At 46.6% G+C, this 15,366-nt stretch overlaps 1 protein-coding gene across 5 annotated transcripts in view; it reads right to left on the reverse strand.

Moving 5' to 3' along the window:
* Positions 1-727: 727 nt before the first annotated feature.
* Positions 728-15,366, reverse strand: part of EVA1A (eva-1 homolog A, regulator of programmed cell death) — a 312,742-nt gene continuing 298,103 nt past the window's right edge. For all 5 annotated transcript variants that reach the window (XM_075126379.1, XM_075126380.1, XM_048845669.2 and 2 more), the window contains 2 exons: positions 11,443-11,613; positions 728-2,117 (listed from right to left, as the gene is read on the reverse strand). In XM_075126379.1, coding sequence (XP_074982480.1) covers positions 1,747-2,117; positions 11,443-11,613 — 542 coding nt within the window. In that variant the 3' untranslated portion in view covers positions 728-1,746. The remainder of the gene's footprint in view (positions 2,118-11,442; positions 11,614-15,366) is intronic.

Here is a 15,366-nt window from a genome sequence, read left to right on the forward strand (position 1 = left end):
ATGAGCAAGCGCTCTCCCGTTGGCATCGTTACTCCCTCTCTGGTGGAAGCTATGTCGGCAGGAGAGCATCTCCCGCCAGCATCCCACTGGGTGGACAGCACTTAGGTCGCTGTAACTTAAACCAAATATTGAGGGTCACAATATGAAGTGCCACAGGCAGAGAATCGGAGGGACTGAAGTGTAGCCCTGCAATGGCAGGGAAATGATTGACATATACCCAGATAAGACTGGCAAGCGATACCCACCCACATGCTCAAGAGCAACACAACCTCCTCCCTCAAAGTTGTTGTCAATCTAACCAGGAGAAACATTCCTTCTTGACCCCACATATGACGATCAGTTAGACCCTGAGCATGTGAGCAAGAATTAGCTAGCCACGCACCATGTTTGGTGCCACCTCCGGTAGAGGGGTGTGTGTGTGTGTGTGTGGGTGTGGGTGTGGGTGTGGGTGTGTGTGTGCTAAACCCAAGTTAAAAGTCAAGTTGCTGTGTCCTCACTGCTTTTTTAATCTGCTGCGTTGACTAACCTGAGTTAAGAACACACTTTCTTTTGCAGTCGAGACGTACCCTTAGACCAGTGGTGGGCAACTTGCAGCCCACGGGCCACAGGTTGCCCACCACTGCCTTAGACGCTTGTGTCAGCTTTGAGTGGCTGCAAAAGCTCGTTGCTCTTCCAAAGTATCTTACTGCAGCGAAGCGTGAGCCAAGAGCAAGGATGCAACTTAAAATAGATATAAACAAAGCAGAGTTTATTTTGCATTTATTTCCCATCCTGCTGGCATATTTGGCCCATTCCATCCCCCCATTTTCCTCTGGTAAATACAAACCTTTTCTTTTATTTTTTTAATAAAATATATAAAACATTGTGCATCACTATCCATGGAAACCTGTAGTTTAACAACAGAAAAGAATAAGGCACATTGCTGTGCAGCCTCTTCAAATATATATCTAGATATCTCAACTCAAAACAAACAAACCCCCTTTCAACCTCTTTGAGGCTGTTTAACATTTCACCCATCACTGACACATCTCCTATAATACCATAATTTCATTGTTGGGAGCAGGTTGGTTTGTGAGTAAGGAGATGGGGAAACATACTAAAAAAAAAAGGATTTTATCCCTGAGGTGTCAGTAAAAAAATGCTGCCACTGAAAAGCAAGATTAAAACACCATCTTAAATAACAGGACACACTGTTGAACGTCCAAGCACCAAGACGATTTCATGGCATAAGAATCCCCACATCTTATAAAGTCACTTTTTTTAACTAGATTAATCTCATGGCTTCCAAAGTCACAAGATAGTCACTCATCATGCACTTGTGCCTCCCTCCCCATGTTATCTTTCCTTTAGCGGACCCAGAGTCTCAGTTTGCTTTCGATTCTCCTGAAATCTTTGGGGAAAGCAGAACACTGATGGTTTCCCTGGCAAGCATGAGAGCAGCATTTGTACCGTAGTGTGCCTCCCACCCACTGCTGAACTACACCAAGAGGAGAAGCTGGCATCCACCTCTGCTGTGACCAGACTGATTCCAGAGAGAAAATCCTGGGGGGTGATTTCCTAGTGTCGGTAGCAATATGTCAGGGAAAAGGGGAAGGTGAAAGCTTTATTGCTGTCCATCCACACTGCTCCAGTTAGCCCTTCTGAAAGGAAAAGGGGAGACACCAATGTCACACTCCTTTCCTCTCTCTCTTTAGCAGGCCCAGGAAGACCAAGGCTGCAGTACCGGACTGTGGGATTTCCCAACACTTAGTAGTAGCGGTTCAGGCTTCTGGTCCCCGGTATGTCCGGCTGCCCATTCATCCAAATCTCCCGGATGATGCGCTCCCGCTCTTCCAGCCTCTGAGCCCTCTCCAGCTCCTCGGCCGAGGTGAAGACATTCATGTTCAAAGTCCTTTCGAACCTGCGGTGCCTGCGGGCTGACAGGTCTGAAGTGGTGTCCGAATCGTCCTCGCTGTCACTGCTCTCGCTGTCACTCTCCGGTTCCTGAGGCGGCTTTTTCCCCGGGGATCGTTTGCAGTCAGTTCGGCAGGACACCTTCAGCACCAAGGCCAGCAGGGTCAAAATGAGTCCGATGCATACTCCAGAGACGAAATACAGAGCGGCACGCTCAGGATTTTCTGCAAGGAGAAAAGAAATTATTTTCAGAGGACCAAGGCATCACATAACTTGGTCACACGGGGCAGCTGCACAAGTTTAAACAGCCCCAAGTTTCTTCAGAGGTTCAGATCCCCTTCACTCTGCACAAGCTATCAGACCAAGTGCCCACTTTGTACCTCCTCCTTTCCTATCTCTGGACCTTCTTTCATGCTGCCCCATATACCTGGCCCTACTACTTGACCAGTCCATCTGCTTCCACTCCCTCCCTGTTCAAGCCCCTTCTTAACACCACATTTCTCTAAGGAGAACCCAACCTGGGGTTCTAACTTACTGAAACAGATATGCGAGAACAAAGACATTTCAATCCATGGAATTGACAAAATGGGTGCTGAGTCTCACTGTTCAATTGTACAGCTGTCTGTTGCTGCTCTGGCACCCTGCTTTGTTTGTCAGGTCTCTATTTAGATTGCTCTTTGGAGCAGAGAGCTTGGGTGAAATCCTAGTAAAATTGCCACCGACTTAAATGGAGCCAGGATTTCACCCTTCATCTTCATCCCTACCTACAAAGCACCTGACCCTGCTGCTGGCACTATACAAATAAACAATAATGGTACGAGATTAGAGATTCTTTAGGACTGGGATTTTCAAAGAGGCCTAAGGGAGTTAGGTGCCTAACTGCCATTGACTTGAACGTCCCTGAGTAAACTGCTCCATCCCATCCCATATTCCCTTGAAATTGCCTTTTGGATTGCAGGGTCCAGGTGGGTTGTTATTTTGTGCAGAAATTAACTTCACCCCTAAACTTCATTTTCAAGTGAACACATGGAGGGCTCCGAGGAGTGGAAGAGAAGGGGTTAGCTGGACTGATTTGCACTGGCAGAATTGCTTATGGTTTGCCTCTTCTATGCCTGGCTGATATGATTAGACAAACCTCACTTGTATGAGCACTAAATTCACATACACATACAGGCTCATTTTTAAAAAAATATACCTGTTGCATCAGTTCCATAGCTCACTCTTTTGACACAATTCATAAAATGCAGAGTGTGGAGCCTGGAATGGACTGAAAACATATTATTTCTCTTTCCCTTTTGCCAGTTTCCTTCTTTCTTCCACACTCACTCTCTCCACTGTTCTAGCTACCATGGGCAGCAAGTGAGCGAACTGAAATTAGATTGCTTGTTAGCCAGTAATTTTTTATACACGACACACAACTCTAAACAGATAGTCCTTCATTCAGTACCAATGCAGTAATTGAATCTTTGGGCTCTGCTGGTATTCATGAGCTATATTAGTTATGCCATCAGCATTCATAAATGCTGGACACAAGCTGGACTCCTTCACTGAACTGTCACCCTGCAGACCTGGCATGTATCAGTTCATATAGCCAACCCAGTCACACAGCAGCCATCCTCCCAAAGCATGTGTCTTTTTGCACAGCAAAGGGGCAATTTACGCCAACAACATAGCTCTGAAACAGCTAAATCATCAATGGCCAAGATTCTGGATTTTGAAACGTGACTAATAATTTGGGGAGCCTCCATTTTTAGGTGGCCAACTTGAGAAACCTTAAAGGGGGGGGGGCTAACTTTCAGAGGGTGTGTTTTCAGCCTTTCTGAAACTCCGGCCTCTTTTCAGGCATTTCAAGTTTGGCAGTCGAACACGAAAGCACCCCGAATCGCTATTCATTTTTAAAAATATTATTAGCATTATTATTTGTATGGTGGTAACACCAAGGAGCCATACTGGTCATGAACCAGGACCCCACTGTGCTATGCACTGTACAATACAAAAACCCTATCCCTCTGCCGGAGAGAGAGAGAGTGAGTGTGTGTGAGCGCGTGCACCAACTGACCTAAAATGGTGAGTTTGGCCAAATATCCTTGCCTTACAACACATAAAATGTAAATTAGACAGATACAGTACATGGGCTAACTCTTAAAATGTAAGAAAGTGTGAAGCAGTCACTTTCAATAAAGTATAATTAATAGGAAACTGCACTATCCAGGGCATTAGACATGGGTGACTTGCTTTACAAATCAAACAATACGGATCAATCCTTGACAATCTTCATCGAGGGTCATATTTTGTGGTCTTTCATTGAGCAGAATTCCTCTTATTGAATACAGAATCACAGATGTTGCTCTGAGAATGGCCACACCTGTGCACTTTCAGTCTGTTAAGTGTAAGGGTTTTTTTTTCAGAGCAGTTTTCAGGGTGTGAATGCGGGAAGGAGAATGGACTTCAAACTCTAACTATGCATTTAAAAATAGATGTGCTCACTGCAAGTTTCCAAGTGCGGGGGGGAAGGGGGTCCTCTGACCCGCTGGCAGGAAGAAAAGGGGCATTATCCCTTTAAGGACTCCCCCTACAACAGGGAAAGGAGGGGGAATGTTTGCAGAGGCAGGCAGGACAGGCAGGAAGCAGTTGGGGCCAGGTCAGGAGAAGGTCACTGCACAGTTCAGGTTCAGACTGCCTGAGTGCCGTAAGCATCTGTTGGCTGTTTAGTGAAAGGACTTGGTAGTGTCAGTCCAGATTCCAGTAGGCAGATCACAAAGCACAATATCAGACTGGGCACTAATTGGCACGCCTGTCACCAGGCTGCAAGGACCGTATTAGCACAGGGAAACAGTTCCGAAGGGCCTGAGACCCAGCTCCTCAAAGGCATTCAGGGACTGAGTGCCAACTGGTTTCAGTGGCAGTTAGGCATCTAACTACCTTTAGAGAGCGAGGCCTCAAGGGACACAGGGCTTGTCTACGCTTGCAGCTTGTCTACACCTGCCCCAGCCCTGAGCCCCCTCCCGCACCCATATTCCCTCCTGGAGCACACATCCCAACCCCCTGCCCCAGCCCAATGAAAGTAAGTGAAGGTGGGGGGAGAGCGAGCAGCTGGAGAGAGTGGGGAGTGGGGCCTCAGAGCAGGGGCAGGGCCTTGGGGAAGGAGCGGGGCAAGGGTGCTTGGCTTTGTGCAATTAGGAAGTTGGCAACCCTACCAAAGACTAACCCACTCTCTCCCCCCGAGTTCTTCCAAAGCAGAGTTGAGGCATGCTGGCAAGACAGTTGTTGCTTGTGCTGTACCCCACCATGTGGCTAAATAGTGGATTTCTGTCTCCTGGATTGTCAATCCAGCACATATACTAAAACCCATTAAAAATTAAATAAAATATATTCTACTTTTCTCATTACAAACTATTTCTGGCTCTTAGATAGCCCCCATTGCTGTAGTAACTAAGCACTTCAAAATCTTTAATATATTTATTCTCACAACACCCCGGTGAGGTAGGGAAGTGCAATTAACCCTAGTTGAGAGTTGAGGAACTGAGGCATTGGGTCCTGAATGCACGTTAGGCACCAAAATCCTTATTCCTATTCCACTGTGGATTAATACTTACATAGTCATTGGGCAAGAACACAAGAATAAGCCTATAGGCCAGTGGTTAGGGCACCCACCTGGGATCTTGTCCCCCTAATCCAATAGATTTCATTATTTATCCACAGTGAAACAGCCTTCAGCAGGAGAGATTGAAGGAGCCCTACATCAGACTGTCCTGCTGGTCTGTGTTTAGACACGCACACATGTGAATGCTGGAGACTTCTGTTCAGATCCCTTCTCCCCTTTTGGCAAAGAGAGGGGAACTGAGGCAGGGTCTCTCACCTCCCGGGCAAGTGCTCTAACCATGGGGCTAAAAGTTATAAAAAAGGTGGGCACCCCCAACCCAGATTTTCCATGAGACCCGATCCACTAGGCAGCTTCTAAGCATCCCTACAGGATCGGATGAACGCCTGTGTTTCCTGGTTTGTGAATTGCTCTGGGGCTTAGGCAGGAGATAGGTGCCCGGACACTCGGAGAGAGGAAGCAGCGTGCGTGCCCAGAAACAGAAACATAGGTGCCCAAGGAACTTCTACCCTAAAAACTTAAGCAGGGTTTCATGCATTGCCGTGGAGCCAAAACTGACATGTAGACAGCTAATTCCTTTTGTGCATTCGGGCTTATGTGATTTCCCCAAGGTCACAGAGGAAGTCACAAGCAGAGCAGGAAATTGAACTCAGATCTCCTAACATCCAGGCTAGTATCCTTCCCCTCAGTGTAGATCATGCGTAGGATGGGTATCAATGGTCTGCATTTAAGGCCTTTCTAAATAGACTTAATGCTTACTGCCCCCCACCCCCACCCCAGGGTCCTGATTCAGCAAACCACTTAAACATGTCCTTTACTTTTTGTGCATGCTTAAATCCTATTGTCCTCCTTGCGATTTACGCACATGCTTAAACACTTTGCTGAGTCACAGCATATATCCATTGGTAGATTGTTCCATATGCCTCGTGGTGTGAAGAAGTCCAAGTTTACAGTATTATCCACTGTAAGAGATTCCTCCCTCATTTTTTGATGACATCTGTGAGTTACATTCTTCCCCTCTGCGTTAATCAAGACCCATCCTGGAGTGCCATGCAATCTCCTTAGCAATTATTAGCTTTTCCCCTCTATGGTGCCTCTCTCTCTGGGCTGGGCATGCAGCTGAAAAGGTCGTTGATTGAAGACTGCTCAATCACTTCTTTTAATGTATGTAGCCAAAAGGCGCATGCCTCCCCTCTCCCCCTGGTCCCTGTCTTTGGAACGCACACAGTTTTCTAGAGGCTCCACACCAGCCAAAATTAGAAACACATTTTTTTAAAAAGCAACCAAGCAAACAACAATTATTGAGGCGATTTCCTGTGGGCTAATGATCAGCTAGGAGCATCAGCCCAGACGGTCATTAATTCTCCAGGAAATGGCCCAGGCCAAGGTTGTTATTGCTATTATAGTGCTTTATTTTCTTCTTGTTGTTTTAATAAATAAAAATTAATCTATGCAATGCTGCAGCTGATTTCCTGTGATGGCATCAGGCCCTCAGAGAGCTCAGCGGGGAGGAGGAGCTCCTCATTAATGTCGCTCACTGCATCTCTTCTAAGGCACAGCAGCCAGTTGGACTCCCCATGTTAGGACAGCGATGTAATGGAGGGGACTCGCAGGGAGCCCCCTGTCTAATTTCTAGCACCAGCAATTTCAGAGGGAAGTTGGTCTGAGCTCCCCAGGATTTTTTGTTGGGAGCCACTCGTTACCATATTGGCAGCACGTCGCTGTTTATGGGGAAGTTATGGTGTCCCTCCCCCTTATATTTTTAAAGAAAATTTCTGCACAAATCCTGGAGATCGAGGTCCTCTGCCCACAGAACAGTTACAGGGTAAATAGAGGCACCATCCCTGCTGCTAATGCCCTGCCACCCTGATCTGCAGGGACGTCCCACCTCTAGGTGGAAGTTGGTCACTCAGTTTCCATGCCTGCTCAGTTCTAGGCCAGAGAGGATGCACTCAGGGACAAACGGGACAAGAGCCAATTGAGTACTATACAGCTAGAGGGATGATTTTAGGTTTGTTGCTATGTTCTTGGTCACAATTATAGATCCGAAGCCCAGTGAAGCCAGCAGGAGTTTTTCCATAATAAATAACAATTCTGTAGTTTGCAGCTACAGACATTATGTAACTAAGAACCTAATTCTTCAAAGACTTGCTGCAAAGTTACTTGCATACCAATCTTTAAAGTCAAGGACCGAGTCCTAAATCTGACCAGTTTACCAGATGATCCTAAATAGTAAAATCACCAACTATTGATATTCTTCTATTTTCTTTGCAAATTTCTATAGAAATATTACGTTAAAACTTCTGTGGGGTCGCATGAAACAAATAAACACAAATTCCTTTGTGGCTGGAATTCCAAAGGACCCTGACTAATCGTGTGGAGGGCCATGAGCAGATTGATAAAGAAAGCAAACACTCCCACAAGTGGTTCTGTGACCTGCTATACTGGCTTTTTGCACTCCTTTGCCATTAATAGGAACATTGCATCTTTACACACAGACTTCAAGCAGAAAGATACAGGGGATGGCCAGGACATGTCCCTTTCTATTTGCATCTAACTTTCCCACCTGCTGCATGACACGGTACATGCCAACAGGTGCTAGTGGCAGGTGTTTGCAGTCTCTCCATCTGCAGCTGCCCACCCACTTCCCATGGATTTGGTCTGGAAATGCTTGCACAGGTCAGTATAGTCAGCTTCTGAATGGCTTTCCTCAAGCTGGGACTGGAGGTAGCTGTAGTCAGGAAATGAAGCTTCAGCCCTGTTTTAGTCTGCTGCTTGGAGGCACGACAGACAGGTGTGCAGCAGCATGGTGCTGTGAAACACGGAGGGCCCATAACTCCCATAGACTTCAGTGGGGACTGAGGGTGCACATCACCTTGCAGGACAGGCCCCCAAAAGAGAATGGTTTAAAAAAAATTGTCACCTATAGCCCTTGTGTCTTTATTGCTAGCTCAACCAGGTTACCAGCACAGAACAGCCCTAAATCTCGCAGAATCCCAGCTCAAAAGAGATTGTGTCCCACAAGAAAAATATAGGCCAGAGTTTTACTGTGGAAAAAGGAAACATAGTCCATGGTACTTTTAGCATAGTCAAAAGACCTAGATTCTAGTCCCAGTTTTCCCTGACTGACTGTAAGTCCTTGTGTGAGTCACTTTTAACTTTTCCCCAACTATAAAATGACAATATCAATAATAACCTGCTTTACAGGGAAGTTGTGAGGATTAGAGACGGCTCCAGGCCAAATTCTAGATTTGAGCTGCAAACTTGGGCAAACTTTAGATCTCAGAGCAAATTTCATGTGTGACTTCTCCATAATCAACTAAACCCCAAATCCAAAAAATGCCAGAAATGGGGGTGGGAAGGCTGGTGAAGAAGGATTCAGATTCAGGGCCAGAGTTTGTGGCTTGAGTGCATCTCTATTGAAAATTCATTAATGCTTGAAAAATGCTTTCAGGGCTTTTAATGGGAGGCACTACAGAAACACAAACCTTTATTATGTTACCATTATATTTCTAACTATGTCTGTTTGACCTGTTAAACTGTATTTAATCCACATTAGCAGAAAGGTTAAAACAGTCCCCTAATCATGGGTAGCACTCATGGGGATAGAGCCTTAGTCGCACAAAGATATGCTGGACATTCTTCTGGGCAGACTAAGATCCAGCATTCACAGGTTTGGGTTTAGAGCAGGGGTGGGCAAATTTTTTGGCCCGAGGGCCACTTCTGGGTATGGAAATTCTATGGCAGGCCATGAATGCTCACAAAATTGGGGTTGGGTGCAGGCTATAGGGCCAGAAATTAAGAGTTCAGGGTGCAGGACGGGGCTCCAGGCAGGGGGCAGTGGAGTGCGGGGCTGGGGGGGTGAGGACTCCAGCTGCGGGTGCGGGTTCTGGGGTGGGGCTAGGGATGAGGGGTTTAGGGTGCAGGAGGGTGCTCCAGGCTAGGACCGAGAGATTAAAGGTGGGAGGGGGATCAGGGCTGGGGAAGGGGGTTGGGACATGGGGGGTGAGGGCTCCAGCTGGAGGTGCAGGCTCTGGGGATGAGGGGTTTAGGGTGCAGGAGGGTACTCCAGGCTAGGACCGAGGGGTTCGGAGGGCGACAGGGGGATCAGGGCTGGGGCAGGAGGTTGAGGTGTGAGGGTGGCTCAGGGGTTCAGGCTCCGGGCCGTGCTTACCTCAAGTGGTTCCCGGAAGCAGTGGCATGTCACTCCTACACGGAGGCGCAGACAGGTGGCTCTGCTGCGTGATGCCCCATCTGCAGGCGCTGCCCCTGCAGCTCTCATTAGCCATAGTTCCCGACCAATGGGAGCTGTGGGGGCAGTGCTTTGGGTGGGGGCAGTGTGTGGAGCGGGGCCTCCTGTCTGCCCCTACGCGTAGGAGCCGGAGGGGGGACATGCTGCTGCTTCCGGGAGCCACACAGAGCGGCCACCGACACCTGCTCCCTGGCTGGAGTACTATACACAGAAATCAGGTTTCAGAGTAACAGCCGTGTTAGTCTGTATTCGCAAAAAGAAAAGGAGTACTTGTGGCACCTTAGACACTAACCAATTTATTTGAGCATGAGCTTTCGTGAGCTACAGCTCACTTCATCGGATGCATACCGTGGAAACTGCAGAAGACATTATATACACACAGAGAAGTTCTCAAAATCTAGGTACATCTGCCAAAACTAGAATTCCAAACCTTGTGCTGGGAACCAAAACACAACAGCCTTGTGCTCGTGCATGAGACCCAGAGAATGACACCGAAGGGAAATAAAAGTGACCGAAGCTTTGTGCCATGAAAAAAAGAAAGCTCAAAATTGTTTGTGTTTTAATCATTTTGGCCCTGATTCTGCCAGATTTATCCCTGTGCTTCCCTTGTCTTAGCCTCATTGCAGTCAATGGGTTTATTCACCATGTGCAAAGTTACACACATGCATGTGTCTTTTTAAAATTGGGCATTACGCTGTTAGCAAGACGGGTATGCATTTTTAAAAAAAACAACAAGGGTCAAGATTCAATCCTGCCCGGGGAACGGCCAGCAAACTGTATGCCCTGTCTCTGTTACGCTGGAGGGAGGGGGCTCCCGTCTGTGGACAGTAGTTTTGCAATTCCAATTATAATTCTGGAGGAGCCCCCTCTCCCCCAGCAGAAGCTGGACTAACAAAAGTGGTGAATCAGTACATCTCCTGGCCAGCCTGACCCTGTGCTTTGTGGGGCTGGCTCCACCCACTTTGTGGGTAGCACCAACCAGTGCTGGTCTCTGATACAAACAGGAGCTATGGACAGCTTGCACTACTGTGCCCCTCATTCTAGCAGGCTTTCTGCTTTGGGAGGGCCCACCCCCTGGCTGCCCCCTCGCAGTGATTCTGGCTGATGAGCTTCATGATGAGAGTGACTCTTTAAAATAAATGTAAATGGAAGAAAGCTCCTGTGTTACATGAAAGACATATGACAAGAAAAAATGTGGATGAAAGCTAAGCTGTGATCGGAGGAAATCTTTCCCTACATTAGATTTAAATATATAATTACACTAAGCAGAAACTTCATCTTCACACTTCCACTGAAGATAAGCCAAATTCTCTTAAGTAGGGTAATGATCTTAGTGCTGCTTATTTTCCAAATTACAGGACAAGCTTGCCTTCTTAATGAGCCAGCCTTTGATCTCAAGGAAAAAGGCACATTAGAAATAATACCGTATCTAAGATTACATTGTATTTAACTTCAGATGAGAGCAAGTCCAAGGGAAGGCAGAACACAATACAGCCTGTTATATACAGTCAACCCTTCTCTAGAGCTACACTGGTCAGGTCTTTCAAGGGAAAACCTGCTGAGAGACAAATGGGAAAATGAACCTCTGAGAGAAATACAAAGGGGCAGATTGTGCCCTCACTTACGCTGGGGCGCCCCACTGAGAGTCTTAAAAGACATTACAGCAGCCCAGAGACGAAGCAGGTGAGAGACCTACCTGTGATAAAGGAATACGCTGCTAGGATGTTGCTGAGCAAGGCCATCTCTGTGCTAACGCCCACGGGCTCCATGCTGCTGTTATCCACTGGCCGCTGTGTCTCATCCACTGGAAACAGCAAGGGGCTGTTGTCTAGCGGGTAAAAGGCAGCCGACCTCCCTTTCTTCTTCTCTGTTTTGAGTGAGGGAACAAGCACGTCAGTTTCAGCATTGCCCTGCCCTAAAGCAATTGAACCTGCTTCTGCATTCAGAAATCTGGAGCCAGTCACTGGCAATGCCACCCAAATCTGCCGCAGTTAGGCAGCTGGACCTTCTCGGTTAGCTTCGGCTGAGAGCACACGGTGGATTCAAGGCAGTTTCTGTGTTAGCTACCAGGCAGCATCTCCTCTCCCCTATATCCTTCTCTTTCACATCCCCCGTTAGACACACCCAGATGTTTTACAGCAAATATATAATCAGGTTGTTTTTTTTTTTTTAAATCAAAGAGCCTTTATCAATGCTGGGTTCCACTAACGGTGTAATAACTCAGCACATGAGCTTGGAAGACACAGACAGGGTCGGCAACACCTCGCTTGCATCTCACTGTAATTCTAGAGTGATCTACACCTGGCAAGCAGCACTGCTTTCCCTCCAGCCTTATTAAGGGAAGGGCGGATCTTTGCCTGCGTTTATGACTTCCTTCAGAAGCATGCTTTCATTGTGTTTCACTGAGACATAATTTCCCGTTCAGAGAGGTGAGGGAACATGGGTTAATGATTTTATTTTATTTGTTGAAGACTGGAGCTGAGAAGGCAGCTAATTCCAGAAGGCTGAAAGAGACCCTTTCAGACCTTATCAGATCACTGCTAAGAACTGGCTGTACCTTGATCTGCCTGCAGACACCACAACCAATGGCAAAATACTAATTGTTTCAAACACATTAAAAAGTCAGCCCATAGAGAGTGCTCCATCATCCACCTATGAGTGTGCAAAAGCCAACGGCTGTTAAACCTTTTAAGACTCCTGTCCCTGTGTATCTGGTACAGGCTGCAAACAAACAGTACACAGTAGCTGGCAATTGCATCTGGCTTCCACTTATCTGCTAGTATTAAGTTCAGGAAACTGACAAATTCTGGTGCATGAAATACTATTACTGCTGTGGGAGCAAAGTCACTTTCAACTCCAGCCTGCAGCGCATGAAAGTCCACGTTTGTTCACTGTCTCTCTGTGTTTGCATTTGCACCGCTCACACCCAAGGTGAACGGTTACATTGTTCACTTCGTACTGTACCTGCCTGGAAGCTGTGTGGCCCTCCGAGGTCAGCGACAAAGATTTGGGAGTGAGGGGGAAATAAGTTAATTTAAAATGTCGGCAGGGGTGATGGCTCAGGTGGATAAAGGCCTGTGTGGTGCTGCATCCTATTAGTGTGGCTTCAGAGATTCACAGAGTCCAAGACCAGAAGTGCTCATCTAGTCTGACATCCTGTATAACACAGGCCATAGAACCTCCCCCAAAAAACTCCTAGAGCAGATCTTTTAGAAAAAACATCCCATCTTGATTTAAAAATAGTCAGTGATGAAGAATCCACCATGACCCTTGGTAAATTGTTCCAACTGTTAATTACCGGTTTCAGAGGAACAGCCGTGTTAGTCTGTATTCGCAAAAAGAAAAGGAGGACTTGTGGCACCTTAGAGACTAACCAATTTATTTGAGCATGAGCTTTCGTGAGCTACAGCTCAGCTCAGCTGTAGCTCACGAAAGCTCATGCTCAAATAAATTGGTTAGTCTCTAAGGTGCCACAAGTACTCCTTTTCTTTCTGTTAATTACTCTCACTGTTAAAAATGTAAGCCTTCTTTCCCATCTGAATTTGTCTAGCTTCAACTTCCAGCCATTGGATAGTGTTAGACCTTTCTCTGCTGAACTGAAGAGCCCATTATTCAATCCCCATGTAGCTACTTACAGAGCATAATCAAGTCACCCCCTTAATAATCTTCTCTTTGTCATGCTAAATAGATTGAGCTCTTTGACATTCTCTTTATAAGGCAGGTTTGCTCATCCTTTAATCATTCTCCTGGCTCTTCTCTGAACCCTCTCCAATTTATCAACATCCTTCTTGAATTGTGGGCACCGGAGCTGGACACAGTATTTCGGCAGCAGTCACACCAGTGCCAAATACAGCGGTTAAAATAACCCCTCTGCTTAGAGCTGGATGCTGTGGTGATGTCTAGCTGTTAGAGTAGGAGACTGGCCATTGGGAAACTTGGGTTCTGTTTCCAACCCTGCCACTGAATGACTGTGACCTTGGGCAAGTCATTTAAGCAAAACTTTTCAAACATGGATGCCTGAAGAGAGGGACCAAAGGGGAAATTTTAAAAAGGACCTCAGATTTAGGAGCACTATTCCCATTGAAAGACAGTTTTATAGATGAACAAACTAAGGCACAGAGGGGTAAAGGCGGACATTTTCAATAGGAAATTCAGTGGCACAAAGGGCGCTTTTGAAAATCTCCCCCTAAATCCACATTTAAGCATCTTAATAAATGCCTTGATCTTCCCCATTCAACTCCTAATGTGAAACCAAAGGAAGCGATGGGTGCTCAGCACCTTCAAAATCCAGGCCATTTATCTAGGTGCTTAATGTTGGGCCCCCACGTTTGGATGTAGTGTTCTTTAATCACTCCGTGCCTCAGTTTCCCTAGCTGTAAAATGGCAATAATGCCTACCTCAATGAGATATTGTGATAACTTTTATAAGGCACTTTGACAATCACAGATAACAAGCTCTACTGGAGTGTAATTCTTATTATTGTCATGTCAATTGTCCTCAGCCCAAGGTCTGAGCACTTGTGAAGGGTATTTGGGCCTTAACCTAGTAACTCTCGGAATGTAGAGCCTTCAAAATGCCATTCCCAGCCCCAGATTATTGATATGGCAGGAAAGGTAGTAACCGGAAGTGCCACATATTTGGGGAATAAAGCAGAGCTGAATGGGATGCTGAATAAGTCGGAGAAGGAAATGTAAAAGGAGCCCAGGTTGTGGCTCTGTTAATTTACAGTGTTTTGCTTTAAAGGTGGTGTTTCTAAAGGGATTGTGACTTACCAAAGTAGCCATCTTCAGGGAACTGAATGGAGGAGATATGGGAAAATTTGACTCTCCCTAAATAACTCTAATTATTTATTAATCTTATTTCTATTACAGTAGCATCTAGGAAGCCCAGTCAAGGATCAGGGCCCCATTGTTCTGGGTGCTGTGCAAACAACTAACAAAGAAGGCAATCCCTGCCCCAGAGCATTTACAATTCAGGTGTCAACGGAAAGAGAAAACTGACCAATGGGGTGGCAGCTGGTGAGAGGGCGAGGTAATAAAACGAAGAGAGTTTAGCAGAAAAACTGAAGTCTCAGCTCACCATTTGCCTCGCCGATGCCAAAGGGCAGCGAGCTGCAGGAATCACAGCAGAGGTAGGTTTTATGGAGGGATTTAAAAGACAAAGAGGATTCTCACAGACAAACAGTGAATGAGGCTTTGACGGCTTACTCCCTTGCGTGCTTTGTTACACAACATGTCAGGTCTTATTTTAAAACACAGCAGCAGCATGTAGCAGAGGCTGTCACACCGTGATCAGGGCACCACCGGCAGGTGTACGGCAAAGGCAAACCACTGTGGACTGTTACTGAGTCTTAACACGGCAATGCATGGATATGCCCCCTGCTCGGTGAGCGTTCTGCCTTCCCCCACCCGTGTCCAACCCACCGAGCACATGACTCTGATACTGCTCCCAGCTAGGGAATTCCGCACAAGCTGTAGAGGCTCATACACTAGCACTCAGGGGTCAGTCTCCAATGATGACCACGATGAGGGTCAACATGTGGATGGAACCTATGCTTACAAATAAGCCCGCCAGTATCTGGTTAGAGGGTTACAAGGTACAGTGGCGACAAGGCTTTACT

This window comes from Caretta caretta, chromosome 3 (genome assembly GCF_965140235.1).
Source record: "Caretta caretta isolate rCarCar2 chromosome 3, rCarCar1.hap1, whole genome shotgun sequence".
NCBI lineage: Eukaryota > Metazoa > Chordata > Testudines > Cheloniidae > Caretta > Caretta caretta.